We start from the raw sequence: 20,521 nt of genomic DNA, 5'->3' as shown, positions 1-20,521 counted from the left end.
CGCGGCCATCTGGCCGACGAGTGGACTGCAACTGTCATTGTCACATGTCACACGAAGTGTTATTGGCGTGGCAGCCGCGCGGGCACACTCGGTGAGGAGCAGGCGAGCTTTGTGCCTGGAAGGTGAAGAGGTGAAGATGATGATCACTGCTGGCACGCAGTTGAGTTGCAGGCGGCGAGACGGGGAGACATGGACTGTGACATTGTTCGAAGATTTGCGTCGCAATTGTCGAGCGTTGACGGGGAGGAGACGGAGAGAAGAAAAAAACCCTTGGGCTCGGTCACATCAATTGATGGCCTCTCGCTTGGCGATTTGAGGCGGCGTGCTTGGTTGGGATGGTGTGGCGTTGCTTTTTTTTCTTTTTTTTTTCTTTTTTTTTTCTAAATATACAGAGCACATCCGGCGGTGCTGCTGCTGCTACTGCTGCTGCTGCCAGATGCAGATGCAGCAGTGGCCAACAGAGGGCGACATCTACCAGCCCTCAGTCCATGGTGCGGCATGCTCGTTAGATGGGCGTTCTTCTCCTCTGCCTCTCTTCACGATTCATCCCCCTCGTTGCTGAGCCTGGTCCCTGCGTGTCTCGTCGCTCCCTGCTCGTCTCCCTCGCCTCTGCTGCCTTGCACGATCCCCGGTGCTGTCCTGTCGGTCCGACCAGCCGCACGTCCAAGACAGTCGGTCCGTCCGTCCGCCGTCAACACCAAACCACGCTCGCTTCACGATGCAGACCATGGCCCCTGAGCAGCCTTCCGAACCGCAACCACACACGCCATCGCCCGTCTCAACTCAGCGTCGAGAACAGTCCCTGGCCCCGGTCCAGCAACCGTACGCTGCCTGCCCTCAATCCCTTGCAGCTCAACCGGCCCCCGTCCCCCTATACACCCAGTCCCCTGCCGCCCAGGACCAGCAGAATGCCCAACAGGCCATCACCTACATGACCGTCCCCCAGCCGTTACGGCACCCGCCCGAGTCGAGCAGGAGAAAAGCAACAAAGGACATCCTCCACGTCACAGCCATGGTCATGTCCATCATCGGCATGGGCTTCGCCTTCTCGCTCCTAGCAAAGGCCGTGGACCGAACTCTCCGCACCACGAGACACGGCTACTCAGACAACTTCAACGACTACCTCCCCGCCATGTCAGCCAGTCCCATCGTACGTCCTCCCCCCGTCCGTCCGGCAGTCGCAAGAGAAGACACCACTAACCCCCCCAAAGTTCGCCGCCTCCTGCCTCTGGAGCCTCGTAGAGATGGTGGTCCGCTGCGCGCGCAGCTGGAAGGCCGGCATCCACCCAGGCGCCCACGTCGGCGTCTGCCTGTGCCTGTGGCTCGCGGCCGTCATTGCCGGCGCCCTGCTCGCCGTCCTCGCCGCCCAGCCCTACGACGACCTCGGATGCGACGGCGACGGCGACGGCGCCAACGCCAACGCCTCGCCGTGCGCGCGCCGCTCGGACCCCGACCCCGTGTTTGTAGGGACGACGGTCCTCGCGCTGCTCCTCGCCGCCGTCGAGCTCGCCCTCTTCGTCATGGCCTGCGCCGACACCCACCTCCGCAACCGGTGGAGGCGCACCCTCGTCGTCGCCTCGACGCCGTGCTGGGCTCCCCCGCCGCCCGGATGGCACGTCGCCGCCGGTCACGAGCGGCAGCAGCAATTCGCCGCCGAGATGAGCGGCGACGAAAAGCACCCAGCGAGGGAGTTTAATGCACCCGCCACGGCGGCGTAGTCTGTAGCCCCGTCGACAGAATATGTCTAGGGGGCGACATGATCGGCCACAGGGTCCACGGGTACTTAGTTAATACGTCGTCGATAGGGAGCAAAGACAGCATATAGACATACCGGCACGCACTCAGACATGGAACACGACCCCATCATAGAAAGCAGGCGGCGCCAGCGGCACGTGAGCAAAAATGCCTGATATTCCATGCCTAAATTACATAGTCAAAAGCGCAACGCAGAATATAGAAACCCACTATCAAAGGACCATCAGGCCGCAATGCAGAATATGAAACCCAATCAAGCCATCAGGCAACATGACCAAAATATCAAGGTCCCCAACGCCAAACCCTGCTGCGCAGAGCAAAAGGGGTATTCATTCCATTCGTCGCCTCCAAGCTCTAGCGGCCAGCTTCACAGGTCGTCCCTCGCCTCCTCCCAGCGCTTCGTGCTCGCCAACTTCCTCATCTTCTTGGGACTCCCGCCGCCGCCCGCACCGGCACTACCGGCACCCGACGACCTCGCGCTGTCCGTACCGACACGGATTCGCTCCAGCTTCTTGCTCAGGTTCGCCACGCCGTCCCTCGAGGCTGTCGCCGTCGCCGTGGCAGGCGACGCGGAGAAATCGTCTCTCTCCTCAAGGGGCCTGCGCTTGGTGGGACTCCGGCCCGCCAGCTCGCGCTTCAGAATGGCGTTTTCTCGCCGCAGCCGCTCCACCTCCTCGGTGAGGTCCTCGACCAGGACATTCTCCTTGTCGCAGTCGCCGTCGTCTCGGGTGCTCTCCAGGCCGCGCTCGAGGATGTCCACCTTGCGATCCCAGTGCTCCTCGCTGCGCTCCTGCTCCAGCGCCACCGAGGCTTTAAAGCGAGCCAGCTCCAGCGCGAGGCGCTGCTCAAACTCTGTGGCGCACTCGTCACGAATGGCCGCTTCGAGGTCCAGCATGCGGTCTTCCATGCTCAGCAGGTAGGCCTCGGCCGTCATGCGCGCCTCCAGCTGCTCGTCGGCTTCCACGCGGAGCTGGTCGATTTCGTCGCTCATTCTGGCAATTTCCATGGCGGCAATCTCCATGGTCGCGCGCCCATCCACGTTCATGAGCGGCGTGGGGTTTCTGTACGACGCCGACAGGCCGGGCGGCACAAACGGCCGAGCATGGTGCTGCACGGGGCTGGATGGTCGCGGGTTTCCCGTCGGCGGCGGGTGAGCTAGGATCGTGGCCGTGATGGACGGGATCCGAGGAACAGTCACCTCCCGCGCCAGAGCGCTGTACCGCAGAATCTGCGACGTTGCGTTGAAGTCGCCCCTCGGGTCGGCAGTCACAATCATGACGCCTCGCTGCGGATTGCGGCGGGGCATGTGAGGATGCGCGGCAGACGACGAGGTCGGGAACGAGTTGGAGAAGAGCAGCTCCGTCAGCTTGCACTGGCGGTAAGGAACAACATTGGTCTACCAAGAAGAAGCCGGGTCAGCATGGCCCGCCCGTGCGAGGTACAATCATCATCATCAAACAGACGTGGACTCACCCTCGTCGACGTCGACAGCTCGCTCTGCGTCTGAAGACACTGTCCCAGGTACATCAAGCTCTCGTTGATCTTGCCAGCCTCGACGAGCGTGGCACCCTGCGTCTTGGCCTCGCGGGCCCGCTCGCTGCCGGCCAAGTCGACAATGGTCAGCTTGCTCCCGCCCCAGGGCCCTGGCCTCCTGCTCCTCGTGCGTTTCTTGACCTCGAAGCAGAAGAAGCCGTGGCTTCGGCTGGAAACGCTGTTGCTGCCGGTGCCAGCAACGCGGCGCTCCAAAAGGCCCGCCTCGAGCACCATGACGGCATCCCTGAGCGAGGCGCAGACTACCTTGCGCAGGCCGGCAACCACCTTTCGGTCGGGAGACAGCTCCGTCGACTTGAAGAGCAGGGGTCGCCGGCGAAACTCCTTGGTGGCAGCCGACTTGGAAGCCGGCGTGAGGAGGTCGTAGATGCGGTCGTTGTGGACTTCGTACATGGACACGACGACGGCGTACTCGGCCGACGAGTCGCACGAGATGTTGACGCCGCTAATGTCGGGCGTCTGAGGAAGAGCAGAAGGTCGAGCAAGGTTTCTACGCGGCCCGGGCGACATGACGCTGTGGTCTACCTTTACTTGTGACTTAGCAACGTTCTTTACACGGGCAGTGGCAGTGAGGGACATGAAGTGTCTCTTGCTCTCCCGCTTGGGCGGCGGCGCAGCCTGCGATGCCGCAACACGCTCGTCGCGGCCGGACGCGGGCGCGCCGCTTTGCTGGACGAAGCAATCCTACTGCTCCTTGAGCTTGCGGTTCTGCTCCGTCTCGCTGACAAGCCTGACACTTTTCGGGCTTGACGCTGCTGACTCGGGATACGTCCCTGGGATCTGGACTACCAGACCGCCCTCAGGATAGCAGGCCCCGGATGCGGCGGATTGGGGAGACGCGCGGACAAAAGAGACGCGCGACGCGGGTGACGGTCGTACCAGCATGGGCGTTGCCGCTCGCGAAGGCGCCCGCGAGTGGCCCGACGCATCGGCAAATGTAGATTCAACAAAGTGCGATGCCGTACAGAGAATCGACTCGGACGCATCGCACGCCTGGAGGGATTCCACGGCCGAAGGAAGTGATACCGACTCGAGCATGTTCGGGCCAATCGATCGGAAAAGAACATCGAGAGCAAGCTGGGTCAGGCCGCGCTGGGACTTGGATCCCAGAATCGTGTGCGTCTGTAGCGCCCTCGGTTAGAAACATGAGCTCGCCGACCGCTTCGAGGCAAGGTTTTTTTTTAAGTAAAGTATTCCAACCTCACCTTTCCCGACCCCGTCACGCCCAGCGTCGCCACAACGGCATCGGTCCCTTCACCTCCCTGGGGCGCCAAAACTCCCTCGGCCAGAGCTGCAATCTCTGTGCAGTGGAAGACATCCAGCTGTGAGGCATCGTCGTCAAACACCCTGGTGAATGCAAACTTTTCAATGGCCCGCCGTCTATCGGTCGGCGGGTTCAGCGTGATGTGCGAAGGGTGCGACCTTTCCTTGTCCTCGGGCACCTCGACGTTGAGGATGCGGTCCGCCTGCGTGGCACCTGCGGGTGGCGGGCGAAGACGCAGGTACACCTCGAACAGGTTGTGAGACGATGGTCTGGGGGGCGCTTCCATCGCGGGCATCAGCCAGGCTTGTCGTCGTGATCCGCCGTCCGTGGAATCGGAGGTATCAGGCGTAAAGATGCACAAGAAAAATATGGCCAATGGTGAAATGCTACCTGGCCCGGGTGATCTCTGCAGGTAAGAGGGGTCGTGAAAGGCAACAAGAGGCCAATTGACGCAAGCCTTGAACAGTTCACGAAACGAGGCGAGAGTTGTCGTTGGGCCCGGTGTTTACTGTGGTCGGGTCGGTGGTGCGGTTGCCGGGCAACCCCCCCCCCCCCCTCCCCCCCGGGGTCCGCGCGATGCACGTCTCACAATCGAGACGGGCTGATGGCCGAGTAGCGCGAAGAAAATTGCTCTTCTTTGATGCTGGGGGTGGCTTCGGAAAGAATCTCTTGACAAGTTTTGTTCTTCCTGCTCTGTGTTGAAATGGTTGACTTGGAGGCTAGGAAAGCTGGGGTCTGGTTCGTGTGGCGTGCGCCATGATCAGCTTCGCAGCCTTGGCGTGGCGTTTACAATATGCTTTCTGACTTTTGTTTATCTGCCTGCTGGTTGCGGAAGAGTCGAGCCGATGAAGCTCGTCAAGGTATGTCAAGGCTAATTAATGGTTGGCGGGATGCGCAGGTCTTGGACAGGCTTAGTTGCATTGGCACTTCTTTGTGAGGAAACAACTTTGCATAACGAGATGAAAGCCGAGACCGAAAATTGTGAAAGTCTTTTTACCTTTCTCTGAAATCCTGGTTTGTTATGTCGATTGCATCACGCTGTTGCACATACCCTACAACACGGCTCTAATTTTTAGGTGGCGTTTGTACGGACGGGTCGGCTGAATCCCTGACTTGTTTGTGCAAACGATAATGGCATTATGCCGTCGCGAAACAAAGTAGATCGGAGGCCATATCCTCGCAGAAAACGAGGCTCGACTCCAATCAGCGTCGTCATCGTTGCTACTTCGTAGCTCGAAGTAGTAAGGCGAGAGGAGAGCGACCCCTCCCCACCCAAGAAAAAAGCTGGCGGGGAAGGAGCCGATTTCTGTGGAGCAGCTTTTTTAATCAGTGCAGTTTGCTGCAGAGCCTCTGGTGAATTTGTGTATTTTATCAACAAGAGAGAGCTTTATATTTCAACGCCTACCAACTTGAGCACCTTGGTAGCCAGTTCAAGAGAACAGGACTCCCAGCAGCTACGTCACAAGAGAGTACGATTTCCATCGGCGCCCAATGACTCGGCAAGGTTTCGATGCATGTGGGCTTGGACATGACATGGCAATCTTCGCATGAACATGGACGACGAGACGAGTTACAGTCACCCCCTTGATGGCCATGCCCGGGACCTGCAGCACCCGTGACCACTCGGCACTGGCGACGGACATGGCAACGTGTCGACAGATTCGATTCGTTGCGCTGGTGCAAATTTACAACCGCGTCTGTGTCGTCTGTGTCAGATGCAGACAATGTCCATGATGCCACCACCACCGCCAAGCTGCCAGCCTAACTGAGTAGCTCCAGCATACCTGCGGCCTGTCAAGATGCTGTCCCAGGTACTCTGTAGTCGGTGTCTGTGGACGTCCGTCCGTAGTGCCCTCCCCGTATGCGTTCAATGACGCCGTCTCTCATCTCTGCATCATCTCTCCCGGAATCTCAAAGAGCGGTGACGCTGATGCCTCCGCCTGCCGCTGCTGCCTGCACCTGCCGTCCACTGCACGCACCTGCCACATCACCATCCGCGCGCTGCTGCTGCAATTTGCTACGCACGACTTCCTTCCGGTTGCCGCTTTTGCCTGCGCCCGAGTGCCCCCCTGCACCCATTCGGCCTAGCGCACCTGTCTGCCGCCCACCCTTGCAAGTTGAAACCCTCCTCTCCAGCCCAATCAGCTGCAAGAGCAGTTGACCCCACCAAGACAGGAAAAGTTTGGGATCGACTCATATTTCTCCCACTGCCCAGCTCCCTTCCCCTTCTCTCCTCTTTCCTGTCATCAGTCTCATCACCCCTCAACCAGACAACGAAGTCGCACTACAGCAGCTGTCAACAGATCACCCTCAAATTCGGGACCTTCGTCGTGTCAAGATGCCTTCGGCCGTCGCTGAGCTGTAAACGCCCACTGCGGGCCACCGCCAGTCCCAGTGGTCCGCAGTCCAGCAGTTCTTCGAGTCTTTCAACAATCCCACCGACGATCAAGTTCCCATACCAGGCTTTCACGCTCCTGAGCCGTGGAAGATAGAAAAATAATTCAATAACCGAATTGCCACTGCGGTTCCCCCGAGAGTCTGTATCTGACGCCAAACATTCTGCCTATAGCCCGTTTCGACGGCCACTTCATCCGATTTTCTCGTCTCCTTGACCCTCCTCTCCCCCCCCAGGCCGGTCCCCTCGTGCCGTTGAGCTCGACTGACATTGTGTATCCGACTAAATTTACATCTCTCTTCACATCTCAGCTCTCAACCGGCCGTATCAACGACACCGACCTCTTTTCAAACCCCACAATTACGACGTGATCGACTGGACTTCCAAGCGACCCTACAGTCATATTTTTATAACAATTTTAGCCAAACATCCTTGTACGGAATCCATAACCCACATTTCCAGTCAAAAGCTGTTATACTCAGCCATGTCGCGCAATATTCGACAAAAACACCCCACCAAGACTGCCAGAAAGGCGTCTCAACGACAAGGCTCAGATACCCCATCCTCATTCAGCTTATCCGACGACGATGGCTACTCAGCCGTCGAAGAGATTAGCGACTCTTCCGACGACGATGAGGAAGATGTCGATGCGGTCGAGGAGAGGAACATTCTGATAGAAGCCAAGCCTTCTCACTCTCCTCGACCGCAACCCAGCAGCGACGACGACGATGACCAAGACGACGACGACGACGACGACGTTGATGACGACTACAGCCATTTTGTTGTAGACCCGGATGCCGACGACGAAAGCACCAGCTGGGCTGGTATCGCCTCCGAGGCAGACGAAGGTCAACCATCCGACTTCTTCCTTGACTCTTCATTTTGCTCTGACCCTGCTGTCGAACGCCATGTCCGCTTTGATGTTCCCTCCAGCGACTCAGACTCTACCGAGACGGATGATGATGATGATGACCATGGTGACTTGTTTCCAGACATTTTCATATCCCAAACATCTCTCGACCCCGCTTTTCGCCGCGAGATAGAACATGACCCGGATGAATCGTCGGGATCGGGGTCTTTCTGGGACTACAACTGCCTGCATGACCAGCAAAGGGTGGGTGACTCGGATGCCGAGGACGTCATTCGCGAGCTCTCTGATGATGAGACCCCAACTGCCACGCCCGCAGTGCCCCAGTTCGAAGCATCTCCTCCCAATTTTACTCCTGCTTTGGAGGAGCCGCTGGAGCTTGATGGATACGAAAGTGAGTCCTGGAAATCACAGGACACTTTATTTGCTTCTCCGGTTTCGCTAACCTTGGGCCCCTGCCAGCTGATGGTGATACGACAGAGGAAGACATTCCGGATCCACCGATTCGCAGAAAGACTCGCCGCCCTTCTGTACCCATGAGTGAAGCTTCTGACTCGGATGTGCCCTCACCAGTCAAGTCTCAGCGTGGTCAACCTCGTGTTGGGCGCTTCAACCTTGACCGCTCAGATAAGAAGCCGATTGCGGTTTTGAACCCTCTCACGCGCAAAATGATGATCTTTACGCCTCATCGTCGCCGACAGCTCGACCTCTCACCAGAACAGTTCAACTTGCCCTGGGCCCTAGAGGAGCAGTCGTCTCCTATTCTCAGCAACTCTGCCAACATGATGCTCAGCGCCATGTTTTCATGCAACACGTTTGGTGACTTTGTCAATGCTCAGACCATGGGTCCCACCGAAGCTTTTTTTCCGTTTTCTTCAGAGGCCAACGCTGCTGATGGAAGCTCGTCGGCTAGTCTCCAAGGCGAAGAAGATGAGGCCGAGAAGAAGCTAGATATCAGCGATTTCATCACTTGGGACGGTAGCAACTCATCCGGCGATGAAGGCAACGACGGTACCTGGGAGCCTTCTTCAACACCAGTGAGACCTGCAGCAGCCTCGAGCGAACGCGAGATGCTGTCGCATCTTAATTCAGCTACCGTCGGCGCTTTCCGACGCAACCAAATCAACCAGCAGCTGATTTTGAGCAACAAGGCCACCCAAGACTCGCTCGCCTTTAGCGGCCCTTACAACTACTCGGCAATCAGGGGACTCAAGTCGGATCGTTTTGACACAGCAGGCATTCCCCTGACCCCGATTCGACGCCAAAAGAAGCACGCGAGCGAAGCGATACGCAGCCCGCTAGAGTCTGTTTCGGCGAAGCGAAAGGCTTCCGGTGACGTCGGCAACGGCCACAAGAGACACAGGAGCATCTCTGATGTCAATTACCTCCGCATATGAGGCGGGATATTTGGACCTTGGGGATTCTTTTCATTATGTCTGCACCGAAATACGAGCGAGGACGGCGTAGCGTGGGGCTCGCTATCCCTGGCCTCGCGCACACACGGTATTTTCTTGAAGTGACGGATACTTTACTTTTCCTGTTGGGGCGTTGAGCTGGAATCACCCGTTTGCCCTTTGTAGACAGTTTGTTCAAGTTGCTTTGAGTTGGACGGCGTGGACACTAGATGTTGGAAACAAGTCGGGTCGCAAGTAGTTTTTGTGTGGGAAAAAGTGAGCCCCTGTGCTTGCGGAAGAAGAGACGATGAAAGCAACCTGAGACTTTGCTGTTCCTGATGAAGGGAAGGGAATGATTTGCTGCAGAGGACGCGACTTGGAGAAGGAGGGATTCCACGGAGCTAGCGGTAACAACTACGTGAATAGTGTAGCAGGGTCAAGAAATTTTGTTTCATCTAATGGCTGCGTTTTTTGGTGGAGGGTTAAGGGTTTCACAGGCCTTAAGGGACGTTTGGTGAAGATGGGAGTTTGCATTGCATCACCTTTCTCCGGACCCTTAAATGAATGAGGTTAATGCTGACGATTTGATGGGCAGTTGGCTAGCTACACAATGCGACGGCCATTGTTTCGTTGCCGCGTGTTGCCCACGGCGGCGACAGACGGCATTCCTCGCAGCCACGAGGACGAGGGCCTAGGTCTTGGCGTTGTTGGTGACGACGGCCCGAGAGCTCTCGAGGTAGGGGACGAAGCGGAGGACGGGCTCCGTGACGGCGTCGGCGAGGCTGGGCTTGAGGCAGCGGCAGCGCAGCCCGGGGGGGGGGTGGAGGGTGCAGTAGGGCGTGTCGGAGATGGTCTTGACTCTTGATGCGGTCCTGGCACTCCTCGCGGAGGCGCTCTGCGTGCGTCTCGGCTGCGGGAGGCGCGGTGCGTCGGCGGACTGGCGGGTATTCATCCGTCCATCCATCCTCGCTCACTCGCTCACCCGCTCACTCACAGTAGGCAAACGTGGATGATGGGACCGAGGTGGCTGATGAGGCCCAACGATACATGCCACGCATCCACCGTACAACAGCTCCGGCGATGGATGGCAGAAAGGCACGATGGTTGAGGAAGAAACAGGAGTCGTGGCCGGATTCCTTGACAATACCTGTCCACTTCCGCCAGCCGGTGCTCTGCTCACGATTCCGTCCCGAGCCTCGGTCGACCGCTCCGGCTTTCGCGTCTTTGCCTCGCGCAGCTGTGGAACTTGGTTGCAAACCCGACCAGTGGCAAAGTACCCGATAATAATCACAGACGCGGCATTCATGCCAGAATTGACAAGAAAGGCTGCCTGGGCAGAACAACCATGGACCAGGGCAACAAGCAATGGCCCTGGCAACTCGCAGAGCAGGTCGATGCGCCTCATCTGTGAGTTGACGACACTCGATGCTTCCGCGTCATTTCCAGCCATGACCACAGCCTGGTGAGGCAATATTAGCTGCGCATACGGGGCCCGGTCGGTATTCACCCAGTCCTTTTCCACGGAAAACCAAGTTCGCTACTGAGCACAGCTTCTCGACACATGCGAAAACAGTCACGAGCGCGAGCGCGACAGCAAGTCTCTGGAACACTGCACGCCTATTGCCAAATCTGGAGCATGATGAAGGCAAACATGGTCGTTTTTTGAGGCCGAAGGCGAAAGTGGTCGTGTATAAATGCCCTGGCCCTGACCTGAGGGGTGGGTACTCCACTAAACCTTGATTGGCCAAGGCCCGATACGCGGATTAAAACATCAAAAAGTGAGGGACAAGACGAACTGTCGCTGCTTTTGGCAGCTTCAACATCGTGGGGCCAGCCAGTAGCTGAGGCGAATTCTTGATACGAGTGCACGGTAAATGAGTGCACGGTAAATGAAAAGGTGCGATACAATCTAATGGCGCTACACTAAATGACTGTAGCAGTAGCACTGCGAGTCCTCAGAATGTCTCTCGTGGCCGGTCCGACGATTTGGTGAATTTCCTGCCCACCTGCTGCACATTAGACGGCGCGAACGCGTGCGTGTCGGGGACAGAACTGTGGCGTAGCCTGTGACGACGAGGAGCTCTCGATGACAAGACATGCATCTGGCCTTTGGGGGTGCTCTGTTTCCTCTGCGGTTCCTCGCTTCCAGACGCAGATGCCGCTCTGGCGGCCCTTGACCCAGTACCCCGAATTCGTCAAACGTGTCGGGCTCGTGGCATATACCGGGTTGGTTGGATGAACCATCCGGTCGGGCTCACTGCCGCGTCCTTCCTTTGCATCGGCATGGTCCACCTGCCGGTGCAGCTACGCGCTGTCCTCAGTGATGACGACGAGGGTGAGGAGCGACCCGTCGTCCTGTCGGAGCTGGACGTCGACCGAGCAAGGCTGGTACCTTTGAGCATCAAGACAGTTCCTGTTGTAGTAGTCGACGAACTGCTGACACGTCAACGTGCCCCTGGGACGCTCGCAGATGTTGAGGGCATCTTTGCAGGCAAAGTAGGCATCGGTTTTGCAGGACGCCTGGATCTCGGCCCGGAAGGTGACGGTCTGGATGCGGCATGTCTTTCCCGCAGGGCACGTGGCGTCGTACTCGATGGACTTGGTTTCTGTCGTCATCGAGGTGGATTGGTCGTTGTAGGAAGCCGAGAGCTCGGCCTCGAGCACGTCCTTCGGAGCGGCCACCTTGACCTGTCCGCCAATGGTCCATCCCGTGGTCGTCCCCTGGGCCACTGCCGTGGACGTCTGTGACTTGATTACGGCGTCCTGTGATCCGCTGTTGGCGAGCAAGGCGTCAGTGTGGGTGTTGGTTGAGATGGCGATCTGGTGCGGGACGTCGACTATCGTGAGCCGCGTCCAGAACTCGGTCGTCAGGCAGTCCCACGCAACGCTGGGGCACGTGGCCTCTTTGAGCTTGGGTTCGTCATAGAAGGGCGGGTTCCTCTGATCGACGTTGTGCAGCGACTTCTTGAGTTGATTGATAAAGTCGGCGAGCTGGTCGCCTCGGGCGGGAGTCTTGGCTGCCCAGCACGTGCCGACGAGCACGAGTACAGACACAAGTCTAAACATTGTGCAAGACCAAGTGTGAAGAGGCAGCGTTTGTCACGTCTCTGACTGTGACGGATTCATGCCGTCTGAGCCGTGATGCCGCCGCAAGCTCGCGATGCAGCTTGATTTATGTAGATGTGTGCGGACCGCGCGTCTTCACGGGCGTGGCACATGTTCGCACCTCGGAGAGCTCATATAGTTGGAGCACGGGATTCTGCCCGCGCTACGTATGCACACCTGACCTGCCTTGACAAGCTAAACTTGCATTCGCTTGGTGAGCTTGGCAGATCAAGCGACAGGACAGGGGCAAGGGGGTGTTTAGAGCCCCGTGGCTAGGAGACAACCCCAAGCCTTAGACTGCCCCAGGTACGAGACTTGCAACAACTTGCTCAAGCCAGCCCCGGAGCCTGGCCAGATTCCCACGCTCTTTTCTTAGCCTTCTTCTGCGACGGCGGACCGCAAATCATGGTGCTGGAGGCGCCCAAGAGCGGCTCTTGGTCTGACGCGCGTGCCGGGCTAATGGGCACGTGTACCAGGAGCTGGGATGGACTTGTCGTCCGACGTACGCGGCAGCCGGGGCTTGAGAATCCCGCCGGGTTGGCAAACGGGGGTCAATAGTCCTCGGAGGAAATAAAGACTTCATCTTGGCTCGCCTAGGATATGAATTTGCCACTCCACCCCCGCGTGACCGTGAGTCCGTGACGATCCAGACGCTCGGGCAGACCAGCCCGACGGGTCAAGAGGAAGCGTGGTACAAGTTTCTGAGCCGCTTGCACAGAGTTGGTGACTTGTACGAGACGTGTCGAAGCTGCACCGTGTCATGATGTAATGTCCGTTTCAACACCTACCGTAGCGCGGTCCTCCTTAATTTTGCTCGGCATAATACAGCTAGCGAACTACTAGTTGTAAGCTAGCTCCAAGCAAGCCTATATAAATAAAAGAGTGACGATTCTACTGTAGCAGTAGGAGGTTGAGAGATTTATATACTCGTCACTATTATCCTACGTAGCTATAAACAGGCACACGTGCGACCCTCTGTGTACTCTGCTGACAATGCCCCCATCGACACGTGGGCACCAGACGATGATGGAAACCGTAGTATTTCCATCTCCTCGCCAGCAGCAGTCTAGTGAGAAGAGCGGAGGGTTTTCTACCACATGGCGCTCAAAGTCCCGGGGCCAAAGTTCACGGCTAGCTTGAGCAGTGACTTGACGTATTCAAATGAGGGCAGGTCGCTGATGGAGAGATTGCCCACATTTCTTCTTGTCTTATTGCAAAGCTGTCTGAAGGAATAATTCGCCTTGGAAATTCGCCTTGGAGAGATGCGACGGTTTCTCGTACTAGATCAAGTGCAGCTGCTCCGGATACGAAGTTTATTTCGCCCAGAGAAAAAATACGTACGTACGCCACATAAGCGTGCAATACATACAATTCCAACAGTGATACGAATGCAGCCGAAGCCGCTGTGGCAGTGTGGCCTTGGTAGCAACTTCATTTCACCGTGTCTCGTCTCCATGTCTGCGGAAGCCTTCCCAGTAATATGTATGAGATTGATGTATGCCCTAGTTGATACAGAGAGTAGGTACCGTTATACCGTTTTCCATCGCCCTCTACGCCGTGCAGTTTCCTGCGCCGTCGAGTGCCTCCATAGACTCGAGTCTCGACAAAGTTACCCAGACGGATTGCCATTGAAGGCGAGCAAGTTGACGGTTCCTCCCGGGACGCCGCTGATAGCATCTCTGGTGGCGAGGGCCCGGATTCTCTCGCAAAGAGCCTGCGGACCGGGATATCCCTCCAGGGAAGCCAGGTAGGCGCCGAGGCCAACGATGTGCGGCGTGGCCATGGAGGTACCCGAGATGGTGTTCTGCTCACGAGTTAGCACCGAAGCCCGAAACGAAACGCGTTTCCCCCTCTCGAGAGCTCGTTCAACCCACCGTGCGACCCGCCGGCCAGGTTGACAGGATATTACTCCCCGGGGCGAGAATGTCGACGACATTCCCGTAGTTCGAGAAGGACGAAAGGCCGTCCGAGATGTCCGTCGCCCCGACAGTGCAAACGCTGGGCTCAGAGGCAGGAGACGTGTTTGAGGCGTCAGCCGCGTCGTTTCCCGCAGCAACGGCAAGGAACACACCGGACTGGATCATGTTGGCGGCGGCGTGGTTCACGGCAGCCGAACGGCCTCCCCCCAGACTCATGTTGGCGACGACGCCCTTGGGGCAGCTCCGCCGTCGGGAGTCATGGACCGCGAAGTCCATGCCGGCAAGGATTCCCGAGTAGGCGCCTTGCCCGCTGTCGCTGAGAACCTTGACTCCGTAAATGGACGTCTTCTTGGCCACGCCAAAGCTTCGACTGCCGATGGTGCCCGACACATGGGTGCCGTGACCGTTGCCGTCGGACCGCTCGTCCTCGATAAAGGACTTGATCAGCTGTGCTCGACCTTCGAATTCCTACCGGGCCGAGTTAGTCGAGGCGGTCGAGCTTGCGTGCCGCCTGCCCGCAAGAAGATGTCGCGAATGCTCCGTACCGGGTGCGTGTCATCGACGCCCGTGTCAATAACGTAGGCGCAAGTGCCCTCGCCGGCACCCTCATCGTACGCGTAGCCGTCGCGGCCGCCTCGTCGGTGCGATATGCGAGACAGACCCCAGGGACCCCCGGGCTGCTCAGCAAATGCACTAATCTTGACCATGGCGTCTTTCTCGAGATACTCGACCTATTTCCAGAGTGAGCACGCGTCCGAGCCACGGGGAGTCTGGGAGTCGTCTCGTCTCATCTCACATCGGGGTGATTGCGAAGTTGCTCGACGGCCGTCTCGTTCAACGGGCCCGCGAAGCCGTTGAAAATGTGGGAGAAAACCCTCTCCGCCTCGGCATGGTGAGCCTGCAGAATGCTGTCGGCGGAAGAGATGGCAACGCTATCCATGTACTTCACAATATACCTGTCGGGGATCGCATCACCACGAGGGACAAGGAGCGGCGCCGGCGCAGCCCGCTTGGCCGGAGCGGCAATGGCCAAGGGCAAGAGAGTGAACAAGAAGGGAATCGAAATCATGATTGGAAAAAGAATGGAATTCGAAAGGAGTGTAGACGAAAAGAAGCTGAAGAACATGAACACATGTCGTCTCCGGAGGCGACAGCACATGCGGATTTATACTTTTCACGACACACATAACCACGACGGCCATGCTGCCATGCTGCCATGCTGCCGTCTTGGCTTTCTTTCTTTTCCGCCATGGGCTGGGACGATGCGGGATGATTTGGGCGCGTATGATTGACAACCAGGCTTGAGTCTCTGTCTTTCCATGGCTCCCGACGTGCTTGCTTCTTCGAGGTGCAGAAAGTCTGGTAGCCCCGTGTCCTGACTATCCTGGGTGCAATTTGCACGAGGATCCGAACCACGTTGGTTGAAGCGATGCCACTTCTAGAACGTCATTGCTTCGACCTTGTCACGGCCCTGGTTCATCTCGCTTGATTTTATCCCTGGCAGACGTCCCCCCCCGTTCGTGCTACCGAAATCAGCAGATGCCGTGTGACTACAATCACAATGCATCTGGTAGCTGGTAACTGCGACGCAAGGGGGGCCACGAGGCCAATGTTGTCTGTTGTCTGCTGTATTGAGAGTGTGATGGGTGAGCTTCGTCAAGATGATTGTTGACTTTTGCAGTCCCGCTTTGGACTCTGCTTCACTGCCGTTCGCCTTCTAGAATGGTGCCAACACGCAAAGAAATCATAGCTCGAAGCCTTGGAGCCTGCTCCGTACGTCGTGACTCGTGACAAATATTGAATGCGGAGTCGGCAAGCTATAGGTCCCTATATCAGATCCCAGCTCCCTGGAACGTGAAAACCACTCCGCGTCCAAGGTCAGTTCCGGAGCGGAAGCCTGAAACATGGCGAGGGTGCCATCAGGAACCAAAGGGGAAGGCCGGGCCACGAACGGGAGAGAGCATTGCACTCCGTCTGAAACTCCCCTTCCATGCATGGAGCGCGGGACGTCTGGTTCGTGCCGTACCAACAAAAAACGAACATGACATTGCCTGTGCCCGGCCGACCCTGCTTGCCCACTCGGCAAGGCTCCGAGTCGAACCATGCAAAATCCGCGAGGCCATGATGGAATTCCCTGCCGCGGCTTGCAGCGCAGGTCATCCGCGGGTGATGAGCTAGCTTCTGGAGACCTGCTGAGATCCAAGGGTGTGGCCTGCAACAAGAGAAACGTGGCATTTTGGCATGTGAAGACCAGGCAGCTCTACGGGCCATCAGACGTTTTTCACGTTTCTTTTTCCTTCCGGCCACGCCGTCGGCAGCCACGGAGAGGAGACCCCTCAGAATTGCACTTTTGGTACGGCACATTGCAAAGAGTCCTGGGGTGCAGTCCTCCCCCCTGCATACACGAATCATGGGGCTTGGGAATGACGAGGCTTGGACGTGTTGGTGAGTGACCCAAACAGTGGCTGGATGACTGTAGTCTGATATCCATGGTACGCATGGGCCGGTGCATGCTGGATATTGCCATACTTGTCTAGTAGCATCCAGAGATGTGGTCCGAGATGGTTTGAGCACATCCGCTGCGAAACACGGGGAGACGAACAAAATATCCAGACAACCATGTTCCGCACACCGAAAGTGTCGTCATGCTTGGATGGAAATATGACTGTTACACAATCTTTGTGACACAAACGGCCCGCAGCCTGCCGTGGTACCTGAGTACGGGGTAGATGATTCAGATGACCGCGGCCACGGTTCGCCAGGACAAGACTTTAAAGCCGGCCGGGCTTACCAAATGCGCATGGGGTTTCCCCATGTTGGAGTTTCCCCATGTTGGAGAGGCGCAACTGAGAAAACCAAGCCAACTTTTGAGCTAGACGTCAATGCTATTGTTGGGTTGGCATAGGCTTATAAACTTGTCCAAAGATGCGTGATATCAACCAAGTATCCAGCAAGCCTAGCACTTTGGTCTTAATTTCAAGACCTTACTGTCTCAAGCTGTCGTCTTGGGTCTGCGACTGAAAAGCATGCCATAGGAATCGGCGGCTCTACTTTTCCCAGCACGGAGAGTGACAACTTGTATCTACGGCGTTTACAGAGCGAGGTCAGACTCAACTTTATAGAGTGGAAGTCTGACCTTCTTGCTGTTCAAATCGCCAATTGCTTGGGGAGGGGGGTGGGGGCAAGTATTTTTGCTAGGGGCGCTCAATGCCCAGGTGATTGACCGAGTTCTCGTAGTTGTATCTTTGTCCTTGCAAGAGACATGTTTTTCATGTCTGCCGCGCTCTTCTCTCGTGCAGTTGACAAGACTGACCATTCCAGCGATGCCTTACCAGTGACGTGGCTCATGAGATTCTCACGCAACAAACTGTCTTCAAGATACATGGCCCAAGGGGCGGATATGATGATCTTCTCCGCCGCGGCTGGCTGTCTAACAATGCCAGAACTGTTGTGCGAGAAGAATGAAAAGGCACACGTCTTGGCCGAGACTGCATGTCTCGCCACAATCTCGAACCGACTGACTCTGCGCCACCTCGTCTTACTACATTCCCATCCCTTTGCACGCTCAAAATGTTGTTAAACGGCGGCGTCGCTGTTCTACTGCCCGTGCCGCCTTGCCAAATCAACCCAACTCGTGCTCCTCCAGCTCAATGGCGGCTCAATCCCATCCGCCTTGGGGCTACCGGTGGCGGTCATCCAAACCATTCATCATCTCCACCGTCATCATCGCCTTGTTTTGCGGTACCGCCTCCCGTTCCTTTGACGCCGTATTTGCGCTGACTCGACTCCCGCAGACACCTTCTTGTACGGCTTCCTGGTCCCCATCCTGAGTTATATGCTCGAGGCACGGCTCCGCATCGACCCGTCCGAAACCCAGCACCTCACCACCGCTTTACTCGGTTGCCACGGCTTTCTTACCCTGACCTCGGCGCCCATCATCGCCTACTTTGCAGACAAGACACCGGACCGAAAGATACATCTCCTGACGTCTCTCGCGGCGTGCCTCGCAGGAACGGTCCTTGTTGCTTGGAGCCCGTACCGTATAGTCGTCACGACCCAATCTTGATGCACGCACTGGCTAAGTCGTCCACGCAGTTTGGGCCCTTTTCCTCGGCCGGTTTGTGCAAGCCGTCGCCGGCTCTGCCGCCTGGATATTCTGCTTCACAGTATTGTCCGACACCGTCGGCATGCAGCACATGGGCAAGGTGATGGGCGTGGCCATGTCCTTCGTCACGGCCGGCGTAGTTGGAGGGCCAATGATTGCCGGCTCCATGCTGCAACTCGTCGGCTACTGGCCTGCGTGGTCGGCTCCTCTGGTCTTGTTGGTCCTCGACATGATGGCGCGTCTGGTTATGATCCAAGAACAAGACTCACCTGCCGGCGGCAGCGACTCTCGGGACTTGACGGAGCCTTCAAGCTCGCCTACTACCGCGGCCGGACGCACGACGTCCAGTGACGTGGAACCATCAACGGTCTCGTCGTCGAGGCCTCTCAACTACCAGAGCATCAGTCCCGGTCCGACCGTCAAAGGGACCGAGGGAGCGCCGCCGTCACGTGGCGGTTTCTACCGCATCATGTTCCGGGATGCCCGAGTCCTTGTCGGGGTGGCAAACTCGGTCACGTTTTCCGCCATTGTAGCTGGATTCGACGCTACACTGCCCATCCACCTGCACAAGGTGTTTGGTTGGGGAAGCCTGCCGGTAGGCATGACGTTTCTTGCCTTTCAAATCCCCTCGATCCTTCTTGCGCCGTTGGTCGGGTGCCTCCGTGACCGAGTCGGTCTGCGATACCCAACCGTAGCTGGATGGGCTCTCATGGTACCCCTACTATGGCTCCTGGGTATCCCCGGACAAAGCCACTCTACTTGGGGCAACATTGGCTACGACGGCAGGGCCATGTTTATAGTCTGTATTGCTGCCATCGGCACCGCCTCGACCCTTGTCCGCGGAGCCGGTGCTCTGCAGATGACAGGTCCGTTTCCCTGTACTCCGGAGCGGCGTTTTGCGTGCTGACAGGCCCCCCGATGACAGCTGTGGTTCACGACATGCAGACAAAGAATCCGAGAGTCTTTGGCGACTACGGGGGAAGCTCTCGGGTCTTTTCAATGACAGAAATATCATTCAGCCTCGGCATGATGGTGGGACCCCTGCTCTCGGGCTTGCTCTCCGAAGCAGTCGGATACTATTACATGAACCTGACCTTGGGTGAGTTGACAACATGTCTGGCCCCTGGCCCCTGGCCCCTGGCCCCGTCGCAGCCGGCTGATTCGAGTAGGCGCGATTTGCTCGGTGGTGGCCCTCTCCTCGTTTTACCTTCTTGACCCCAGGAAACCGGCCCACAGTCTTGAGCCTTGAGCGTCCACGGAGAACAGCAGCGGCGTTGACGAGGTCGAACAAAGTCTGAGAGAATACACTGTATGCGTCGATGGGGACTATGCGGAACACCAAAAGCTCGATCCAGCACGGGATTCGCTACGAATAGTTTTTACCCCAAAGTGATAGGCAAATTAATGGACCAAGATGACCCGTGTCCAGGTTGAATGGCGGAGAGATGACGGCTTTTAGCCTCCACGTTGATACACATCGCGGAGTCGATGCTAGCAGCTTTTCTGGTAGGATGAAGACGCTCCGAGAGGGGTGCCAGACGGCAAACAGGTAGGTGCTCTGTTATCCTTGAGTCAATGCCTGTCCGAAATACTAGATGTAGATATTGTCTCTTGTTGGAATCTATTTCTCTCATCAACGGCACCGAAACGGATCAAGGAGCCGTTATCGCGGGCGGCAAGAGCAACGTCGACAAACTAGAAGCCGGTTTCATTGTACCTCTGCTCTCCCCAATGCGATAAAGACCCTCACTAGTGATTACCACCAAGGTGGTCGCGGCCGACGAGCATGGCGTCTATGGACTGCCCCCTGGCGTGGCCTTGCGTTTGAAAGTTGATCCTGAACTTGCCATGCTCTCAGCCTCTCGCACTCCAACCTCGAATCTCGTCTCGGATTAGAAATTCACCCACGGCGTCGTGCGATTCCCACGCACCGTGATCCCATCATCATGTCCAGCAGCGTTACGCAACATGCGCCCCCGACCACAGCATGACCAGCGGCTGTTGAAACCATCATCGGTGGCTACTCGCCATGGACACTGCCTGCGCGGTCAAGCTTTGCACCATCGCGATGCGTCTTACGGGCGGCTGCTTCGACAGCACTGGCTTCCGACCAAGCGCTGGACTGCGCACGCAATGGTCTCCGTTGGACTGTACCTGATCCCCAT

The 20,521-nt window shown here is 57.3% G+C and overlaps 6 protein-coding genes across 6 annotated transcripts; 3 read left to right on the top strand and 3 right to left on the bottom strand.

Moving 5' to 3' along the window:
• Positions 1-718: 718 nt before the first annotated feature.
• MAM_08391 (uncharacterized protein) lies at positions 719-1,718 on the top strand (the record flags this gene model as incomplete). The annotated part of the gene is made up of 2 exons (XM_040827189.1): positions 719-1,150; positions 1,212-1,718. 2 exons carry the CDS (start codon positions 719-721, stop codon positions 1,716-1,718), a joined length of 939 nt encoding a protein of 312 aa, XP_040674816.1.
• Positions 1,719-2,122: 404 nt separating this feature from the next.
• MAM_08390 (kinesin) lies at positions 2,123-4,856 on the bottom strand (the record flags this gene model as incomplete). The annotated part of the gene is made up of 4 exons (XM_040827188.1): positions 2,123-3,151; positions 3,229-3,975; positions 4,033-4,428; positions 4,512-4,856. The coding sequence occupies 4 exons, from the start codon at positions 4,854-4,856 to the stop codon at positions 2,123-2,125; spliced, it is 2,517 nt and encodes an 838-aa protein (XP_040674815.1).
• Positions 4,857-7,449: 2,593 nt separating this feature from the next.
• MAM_08389 (uncharacterized protein) lies at positions 7,450-9,230 on the top strand (the record flags this gene model as incomplete). The annotated part of the gene is made up of 2 exons (XM_040827187.1): positions 7,450-8,227; positions 8,296-9,230. 2 exons carry the CDS (start codon positions 7,450-7,452, stop codon positions 9,228-9,230), a joined length of 1,713 nt encoding a protein of 570 aa, XP_040674814.1.
• A 2,301-nt stretch (positions 9,231-11,531) lies between these two features.
• MAM_08388 (uncharacterized protein) lies at positions 11,532-12,293 on the bottom strand (the record flags this gene model as incomplete). Its single annotated transcript, XM_040827186.1, has 1 exon — positions 11,532-12,293. The coding sequence occupies one exon, from the start codon at positions 12,291-12,293 to the stop codon at positions 11,532-11,534; it is 762 nt and encodes a 253-aa protein (XP_040674813.1).
• Positions 12,294-13,941: 1,648 nt separating this feature from the next.
• Positions 13,942-15,320, bottom strand: MAM_08387 (subtilisin-like protease PR1I; the record flags this gene model as incomplete). Its single annotated transcript, XM_040827185.1, has 4 exons — positions 13,942-14,136; positions 14,207-14,719; positions 14,797-14,982; positions 15,048-15,320. 4 exons carry the CDS (start codon positions 15,318-15,320, stop codon positions 13,942-13,944), a joined length of 1,167 nt encoding a protein of 388 aa, XP_040674812.1.
• A 2,581-nt stretch (positions 15,321-17,901) lies between these two features.
• On the top strand, positions 17,902-19,571 carry MAM_08386 (Major facilitator superfamily domain, general substrate transporter; the record flags this gene model as incomplete). Its single annotated transcript, XM_040827184.1, has 4 exons — positions 17,902-17,992; positions 18,046-18,291; positions 18,347-19,222; positions 19,267-19,571. The coding sequence occupies 4 exons, from the start codon at positions 17,902-17,904 to the stop codon at positions 19,569-19,571; spliced, it is 1,518 nt and encodes a 505-aa protein (XP_040674811.1).
• Between the last annotated feature and the right edge of the window lie 950 nt (positions 19,572-20,521).

Source organism: Metarhizium album (assembly GCF_000804445.1).
Source record: "Metarhizium album ARSEF 1941 chromosome Unknown scaffold_54, whole genome shotgun sequence".
Classification (NCBI taxonomy): domain Eukaryota; kingdom Fungi; phylum Ascomycota; class Sordariomycetes; order Hypocreales; family Clavicipitaceae; genus Metarhizium; species Metarhizium album.
This window is presented reverse-complemented; position numbering and strand designations above follow the sequence as displayed.